Source organism: Haliotis rufescens, unplaced genomic scaffold (genome assembly GCF_023055435.1).
Source record: "Haliotis rufescens isolate VD_foot unplaced genomic scaffold, xgHalRufe1.0.p SCAF_76, whole genome shotgun sequence".
Lineage (NCBI taxonomy): Eukaryota > Metazoa > Mollusca > Gastropoda > Lepetellida > Haliotidae > Haliotis > Haliotis rufescens.
In genome coordinates this window covers 1,580,866-1,590,027 of record NW_025964368.1, presented here as the reverse complement: position 1 = coordinate 1,590,027, position 9,162 = coordinate 1,580,866, and the positions used below count along the sequence as shown (strand labels likewise).

The 9,162-nt window shown below is 42.6% G+C and overlaps 1 protein-coding gene across 2 annotated transcripts; it reads left to right on the top strand.

Annotated features, from left to right (window-relative positions):
• Positions 1 to 509: 509 nt before the first annotated feature.
• LOC124133151 lies at positions 510 to 5,664 on the top strand. 2 transcript variants are annotated; one of them, XM_046497411.2, is made up of 4 exons: positions 510 to 605; positions 2,714 to 2,865; positions 3,400 to 3,516; positions 5,519 to 5,664. In XM_046497411.2, the coding sequence occupies exons 1-4, from the start codon at positions 572 to 574 to the stop codon at positions 5,609 to 5,611; spliced, it is 396 nt and encodes a 131-aa protein (XP_046353367.2). In that variant the 5' UTR covers positions 510 to 571; the 3' UTR covers positions 5,612 to 5,664. The 2 variants fall into 2 exon arrangements, with proteins under 2 accessions (XP_046353367.2, XP_046353366.2); XM_046497410.2 differs by having other exon boundaries at positions 535 to 605; positions 2,711 to 2,865.
• Positions 5,665 to 9,162: the final 3,498 nt, after the last annotated feature.

The window sequence follows — 9,162 nt, the reverse complement described above, 5'->3', positions numbered from 1 at the left end:
CATTTGTTTCGATTGACAACACATATTTTAAGTCCTTCAGATCTCTTCTCATATATGGGGCGGTCGGGTAGCCTAGTGGTTAAAGCGTTCGCTCGTCACGCCGAAGACCCGGGTTCGATTCCCGACATGGGTACAATGTGTGAAGCCCATTTCTGGTGTCCCTCGCCGTGATATTGCTGGAATATTGCTAAAAGCGGCGTAAAACCATACTCACTCACTCACTTCTCATATGGGAAAACGTTACCTAGAATTCGAGCGGACCAATACGAGCTAGTTGGGTCTCAATCCCTTCTACACGAAAATAAAGTGACAAAACCTTTTTCCATAGACAGACGAAATCTCTGCTACAACAGATTCCGTTGTACGATTCCGACTATATCATAAGTGTGTGTTTATGAATCACTATCAAATAGCGACCATACCAGGTGTTCGCGAAAAGGTGGACGTATCCCAAAGACATGCCTAACAGGCCAAGGTCGCGGACCGTTATCTCAAAATGATGTCAGAATAATGCGTACTTACATAACCTTATCAGTTACTCCGGATTTCAAAGTTAAAGGTTTCTTGGAAAATGTTGTCGATAGTGCTTTCGTTTCTCCTTGTTGGTAAGTATTGTTAAACCCAATGAGATAATATAAGCACATACTATTACATGTACATTTACATGTACATGCAGTCTCAAGAAGCTACTAACGGGATCGGGTGGTCAGGCTCGCTGACTTGGCTGAAGCATGTCATCTATTCCAGTTGCGTGGACCGATGCTCATGATATCAGTCACTGGATTGTCTGGTCCAGACTCGTTTATTTACAGACCGCCGTCATATAGCTGGAATATTGCTAAGTGCGGCGTAAAACAACAAACCAACCAAATCATAAGCTTATGCAAACATTATCTAACATGACTATTAATTCAAGCTATATGACGGCGGTCTGTAAATAATCGAGTCTGGACCAGACAATCCAGTGAACGATATCGTGAGCATCGATCCACACAATTTGGGCGGATGACATGCATCAACCAAGTCAGCGAGCCTGACCAACCGATCCCGTTAGTCGCCTTTTACGACACGCATAGTCGCTTTTTACGGCAAACATGGGTTGCCCATTAAGGTTGAGTGCTTTTTCCTGCCTTATTTATTTATTTTTACACTAATTGTAAAAAGGACAAAGGAAATTATTATAGATTTTTTTTTAAAGAAACCCGAAATTCTGCCTTTTGTAATTGATAACGAAAATATTCATTTTGTTGAACAGTGTCAGTATCTTGGCACCATTATTAATTCGAAACTTGGAATACCAACATTGAACATCTTTATAAAAAAGGGCCAAAAGCCCTTGTATTTCTATAGGCATCTGAGGTATGATCTCATCTGATCATTGCGGCATGTCATTTCAGCAGGCTAGCACAATAACGCTGGTATAGGTCCGGACTAGAACAAGCAGCCACACACAGGCGCATGCAATATGATTGCAAGGAACTTCCACCCTACCCACCTCACCCACCTCACCCACCTTACCAACCTTTAGTCACCTAGCATACTTGGTGATTATATTGGATTTGTACAAGTGATTAAGTATTCTACAGGCATCCTAGGGTGTTTAGAAATCATTCAAATATGTCATCAGAGACCAACAGTGTATTGATATTCCATGTCTAATCATCTTGAATTTTTGGGCCTGCAGGGGGCTCCGGTGAGGGTTTTTAAATCTAAAAGAGTTTACTATACTTTAGTGAGTTAGTGTGTCATGTTATAGTCATATACGCCCTAGCACACTGTTTTAGAGTTGAAGGCTTCCATTGTCTCAACTCATTTGTCGGAAACTTGTTGGTCATCTTGAAATTGGCGGCCATCTTGAATTTTGTCAATAGTCGAAATCGTTCAGCAGGCGTCTGAATAGCTGCATATCTTTTTAGAAACATAGTATGGTTATTTGGCAATAAATAACAAGCCTTGTTCGCCTGAAGATTGAACCTCATATGAAATACTGAAGATTTATCGATAATTGGGGTCCATTACGGTTTATGCAAATGAGACGTATTTCCCAAACTTGGACTGCTTGGGACTTCGTGTTGATGAGCAATATTTTATATGAGCACCTTTACTGTACCCTATCAATTGAATTCCACAATGTTTATTTTCCGTAGCAATCATGGCCCGAAAAGCATATAACCTGCACGTATGATAATGTTCTGTTTTAATGATCAGGTGGTCAAATTTCTATTTTAAAAAAGGTAAAAAGTTGTTTCACCACTTCTAGGAAGGAAAAGACCCGTGAAGATTCCGGGGTAGAATAGGTCTTCAGCAACCCATGCTTGCCGTAAAAGGTGACTATGCTTCCCGCAAAAGGCGACTATGCTTGTCGTAAAAGGCGATTAACGGGATCGGGTGGCCAGGCTCGCTGACTTGGTTGATGCATGTCATCGATCCCAATTGCGTGGATCGATGCTCATGATATTAATCACTGGATTGTCTGGTCCAGACTCGATTATTTACAGACCGCCTTCATATAGCTGGAATATCCCTGAGTGCGGCGTTAAACAACAAACCAACCAACCACCCAGAAGTTAAATAAATCGTTTGATTTTGGGAAGAAGACTTCTCCAAAATAACTTGAACCAACCTATTCAACCTAGAACACTCTTTTGACTTTTCCTTTTGTTCTCCAAACGTTTCGTTAACATGCTCAGCTACTTTCACTCTTCTCTTGGAGCGTCCGTGTCCTGCCAGGGAGGACGGCAAAAGCCTACTAATGTGACAGGTGACGTCTTCGATGCTGCCAACTTTGCCTGCAACGAAATCAACGCCCAGAGCAACTCGGAAGACTGGTTCACGCTTCTTTCGGCTGGCAATGCCACGACACAGGTAGGGACTATACTTGACCCCCTTCAATCCCAAACCCCCTCAACACACTAACCCCGCAAACACTGCATTAAGTAGACTTTGTATCGACACACGAGGCGCAGGTTGCTCTGCGTCTCTTAAGCCTGCTGCAATCCTTTGATCGCTGGTTCAAATTTCAGGTTCGTCCTGCATATGATTTTAGGATGGCTAATCAGAACGATACCCATTTGTTAGTGCCTATACGTGCATCAATTTGGGCTTTCCTCTCACGTTAAGCTGATACATGATGATATAACTGCATTCACGTCACTAAAAAATGTATTAATATTGACGTTAAACCCCATTTTACCTCATCGCCACCTCAGCTAAAGATGGGAATATGTTTTGTAGTTTTCTGGTGATAAACGGGGTAATAATGCAGGTGATTTCCCCTTCGCGTTCAGTTGATCTATGTTCACAAGCTGGTTTGTTTTACTTTTATTGATGACGAAATAATGCAGTGACACTAAATGCAGTTTAACATGGGTGTGTGAGGACCAGTTGTGTTGTTTTCAGGTGGTAACTGGGGAAATATTCCGCATGGACCTGACAATGGGAGAGTCTGCCTGCATGAACTCCCCCGTCAACCAGAACGCCACGCCATTCGACTGCCCAGTGCCAGAAGGAGCGTCGGTAGGATTCAGCTTGCATTCTGTACACAGAGGTTTCAGATACAGACAGCATCATTTGCACCTGCGGTCACGTCGGGCTAATACCTGCACACTTGTCTCGAACTACGGTCTAATATATGCATGCTAGCCTCGAACTATGGTCTGAATAACTGCACACTAGTCTCGAACTACGATCTGATATCTACAGGTTAATCTCGATCTACAGTGCAAATATGTGCAAACTTGGTTAGAACTATGTAATGGTGTAACGGTTGTCGCTATAAGTTTATTATAACATAACTGCCTACTCAATCATTCACTCACTCACTCTCCATTATCGACATGCCTGGTCCCAACGGCATCAAGTTAATGAAGTTTCACTGAATTCAAGGTAATGCAAAAATAAAAAAATAAATATCTATATTCCTGGAAAAGAGTTCCCTTTCTGGGATTGATTCTTGGCAGGTGGCTTAGATTCAGCTGCTGACCAGCTGTTTTCCTGTTTCCCAGATCTGGAAGAATTGGGTGGAGGTTCTCAGCATCAGTTATGAACTACTTCAGCGTGCATTATTGCACGGGCTAATATCTGCATACATGTCTCGAACCACGGTCTAATATCTGCATAGTTGTCTCGAACTATGGTCTACTATCTACACGCTGGTCTCGAGCTACGGGATATCATCTACATGTACACGCTGGTCTCGAACGGTGTAATATCTGCACTTCGTAAATCGATTACTTTATTATGACAAAAATTGTCCTTGTCAAGGTGGCCCCAGACACAGCAATACGACTTATTCATACTTTATACCACTCAAAATTTGCAGAGGATCAAATTTTCATGAAATAAAAAAAATCATCCAACAAATAAAGATTGAAATATCACTGTACACAATGATTGGGTGACCTCTACAGGACCTCAATGTCACGATGAACGGACAGAGGCATGCAGTCATGGGCACAATGTGCACCTCAATGTCACGATGAACGGACAGAGGCATGCAGTCATGGGCACTATGTGCACCTCAATGTCACGATGAACGGACAGAGGCATGCAGTCATGGGCACTATGTGTACCTCAATGTCACGATGAACGGACAGAGGCATGCAGTCATGGGCTCTATGTGCACCTCAATGTCACGATGAACGGACAGAGGCATGCAGTCATGGGCACTATGTGCACCTCAATGTCACGATGAACGGACAGAGGCATGCAGTCATGGGCACTATGTGCACCTCCATGTCACGATGAACCGACAGAGGCATGCAGTCATGGGCACAATGTGCACCTCAATGTCACGATGAACGGACAGAGGCATGCAGTCATGGGCACTATGTGCACCTCAATGTCACGATGAACGGACAGAGGCATGCAGTCATGGGCACTATGTGCACCTCAACGTCACGATGAACGGACAGAGGCATGCAGTCATGGGCACTATGTGCACCTCAACGTCACGATGAACGGACAGAGGCATGCAGTCATGGGCACTATGTGCACCTCAATGTCACGATGAACGGACAGAGGCATGCAGTCATGGGCACTATGTGCACCTCAATGTCACGATGAACGGACAGAGGCATGCAGTCATGGGCACTATGTGCACGAGGTGCTTGATGTATCTGAATATAATCGTTGCACATCATGATCAGAGAGCACAAAATTTGCGTTAAGTCCATTGCTAGTGTTTCACCACCATGATATTGCTAGAATATTGCTAAAACTCTACTCACTCACTCACTCACTCACTCACTCACTCACTCACTCAATCACTCACCCACCCACCCACCCACTCAATCACTCACTCACTCACTCACTCACTCACTCACCAATATCGGCACTTTTTAAAGACACTATGCTTAACGGACTACGCTTTCTGTGGCCCCAACGCCTTCAAATCTCATTGAAGGTAACGCAACATTAATGAAATATATCTCCTTGAAAAGATTTAATTTTCTCGAGGATGACTCTTGGCAGATGGATTACTTTCAGCTGCTGACGTTATGATGTTATTCTGTTCTAGATCTGGAAGTATTGGGTGGAGGTTCTCTACATCCACTGGCAAACCCCGGTGTTCACTCTGCTGGTCATGCACCCAGAAACCAGCCATGAGTAGTGAGAGAGCTATAACCCCTTTCACTGCACATAAAATATTCACCTTTTACTATCCACTTGTTTGTTGTCATTGTTCCGAAACAGTTTATAGATGGGCACAATTTTGATGTTTATGTATTTTGAAGAGGCAGAGTTATCATATTGATATAAGATTAAAATAACGATTGCTTAGTCCAACGAGTTGTTTTTCAAATTGAGTGAGTGAGTGAGTTGGGTTTAACGCCGGTTTTAACATTATTCCAGTTATATCACGGCGTGTCAGCTTAATGTGGGAGGAAAGCCCGAAGTGATGCAGGTCTCAGACGTTTACCACTTCGGTGAAACCCACGAGCACGGGGATGGTGCTGACAAACCTAGAAACATAATCGGGGCGAACCGGGATTCGAACCCACAATCATAGGTTTCTGGCGTGCCCAAGGGACGCAACTCTGCACAGCGAATCGTGGTGCCTTAGACGACTGATCCACCCGTGCCCCCTTTTTAAAATTGAAATGATTACGACAATAAACATATTTAAACACACAGTTACAATAAAACAGCAATACAAATAGGTGGCAGCAGCAATACATAAATTTTGCCCTAGAACTGATGTTCCTGAATCCAGAATAGTGTGGGAAGCTGTCAGGAAATCAGTGTTTCCAAATAGGTCATAACTGCGATTAGTATATAAGAAACAATTCAGGGCGAACTACAACCAATCGCCCTCTTCTCGCTTTTATATTGGTACTACCAGCCTTTTAGAAGCTGTCCCATCCAGAAACGTTTAAAACGATCAAGCCTGCCATGTTTATGTATACAGCAAGGGCACATAACTCTAGGTCCTGCACAAAATCATTCTGAAAGCTCCACTTTCTGCTGCATTCGTCACCACTCGCCCCTTTCCGTAACCTACAAGAAGACTCGTCCCCACTATCGATGAATGTTATGTGCGAAAATACGACAAACCAATCAGAATGCGCGTATGATTTCAAATTCTTCGTCAAAGAATCCCTCAGAAATAATTTTTGATTTTACATATGTCTTGCATCTAAAAATATACCAAAGACACAGGTAAATGTGTTCAATCATACTGTATAATTCCGCACGTCCCGATGTGCTTTAAATTGCATCTGAAATATATATAATATATTGGGAAAATGTGTGAACGATTACGCAACGAGTTGACAATTGTTCTAGGTATGCCCGTTTGCGCTAAGACGGAACCCGGTCGCAAAAATGGCCCCGAGAGGGGCACGAGTCGCTATTCGGTTTGTCCCGGAATAACACGAGTTGGTCACGAATGTTTCTGCTGTTGACTTCTGTTCAAATTTGGCCTCGACAGCGACTGATACTTTTTCACTGGTAGTTCAAGCATTTGCTGTCACTGCCATTTACTACAAATAATTTGGCAACTGTTTTAACCACCACTACAATTACCCACACTTACGTACACTATGTTTATTTTGTCCCCACTAAATTGGACATGCGCATTACAATAAGTCCGGGGGGCACGGGTGGCCCAGTCGTCTAAGACGCCGCGATTCGCTGTTTAGAGTTGCGTCCCTTGGGCACGCCAGAAACCTATGATTGTGGGTTCGAATCCCGGTTCGCCCCGATTATTTTTCTAGGTTTGTCAGCACCATACCCGTGCTCGTGGGTTTCACCGAAGTGGTAAACGTCTGAGACCTGTATCACTTCGGGCTTTCCTCCGACATTAAGCTGACAAGCTGCGATATAACTTGAAGACTGTTAAAAGCGGCGTTAAACCCAACTCACTCACTCACTACAATAAGTCCAATATAAGCAGAGGGGGGAAGTGGATTCATCAACTTCTTATAGTTGTGGTTCAAGCCACATGTGGTCCTTATGCTTTGTGTCGCTGGTTTATGTGGTCCAGTCCATTCCTGGCGTAAAACGGAACTCACTCATTCACTATAAGGGTCAGATTCAATTATGTGCGGCGGTTGGCATCCAAGAAAAGTGCATTCATCAGCTCTGGCGTTATCAAAGTCAAGGGGGAACTTTCCAAAATACGGTTGATCCCATTGTTTGAGGAACTTTAATTTCCTCCTCTAAGATCACGCTTTATAGGCGAACCATTTTCGCGAGGATAATTAAACAAGATGTCAGTCAGTTGTCATTAGCAAAGGACTGTTTACTGACCAACTGATTATTTGTTTGATGCCGCACTCAGGAATATTCAACCTACTTCACGGCGGTCTATAAATAATCGAGTCTGGACCAGCCCTTCCAGTGATTGACATCATGAGCATCGATCTACGCAGATGGGATACAATGACATGCATCAACCAAGTCAGCGAGCCTGACCACCCGATCGCGTTAGTCGCCTCTTACGACAAGCATAGTCGCCTTTTAAGACAGGCATGATTTGCTAAAAACATTGCTATTCCAACCCGGATCTTCACGGGTAAGGTGGGATCTAAGTTTATCTCCAAATCTACCTGACAAAACAACACTATTAAATTATTTGTCCTACTTTCATAAAAAACACACCATTAAACAGCAACTGGTAGGCTCAGAGTCATATACTGTCTGAGTGGGGTATTCATGTTAAACTGCTGATGGTATCTCAATGGACTAGCACTGTAAATCATCATCAGTCCGGACTAGTACAAGCAGCCACACACACACGTGCATGCACGTCGTTATACAAGTGCAATAATCTTGGACGCGACGTGAAACCCAATTTCACCTCACCTCTTCTACTTCTTTAACAAAAACATTCTTCCTCCTTTCTTCCAAGTTCTAAATCTTCCTCAACAACGTTTTACAAACAATCTTATCCAAATTCTACTTCCTCTTCCAGACCCACCCACCCCATATTTGCTGACGCATCAGTATTTCCGTAGTGACACTCTCTTCGTCTGACCATATGACTCACATTTCCCAGATAATTTTCAACAGTTTATCATCTGCTCATAATTAGAATTTTTCTATCATTCTGTAATATAATGATTATAAATTTATAATAATGAAAATTTCCTATATGACTCAGGATTGTAACACACCGGCAGACAGGGCAAGGCTGGGGAGATATTGCGCTTATAACATTCTACCAGGTGAGAAGTTTTGCATTCACTGACATATTCTCTGGTTAGACAAAAGAAAAGGTCGGACAAAAACAAACTTTTTGTTCAACCAATATTTTAAATTTGCTTTTCTTTACAAACCAGTCACCGGTATGATTGTTTAACTGCAGTTATGCATGTCTATCTATTCGGTTTCTTATATTTCATCAGAAATGTATTGTACTTATTTTCCTTTATAATCAATATTTGTATTTACATCGACTTCACATTGAAAACAACTGAAAAATAAAGAGTCTGTAAGATAAGCCAAACGGAAACAAACCCTCAGGGAGGCGTTTGAAACACGGTCCATGTAATTGAAGTCATCAAGTGATGTTTACAGTTAGAAATAGTATGGAAATGAACTGTAGGGCAAAAGCAAGTATACACTTGAAAAATAGATGTGGCCAAATAATTTCAAAATTTATCAATTCGTCACCAGGCTGTAAACAGTCACCGAACAGTACAAACGTAAGGTTCAAAA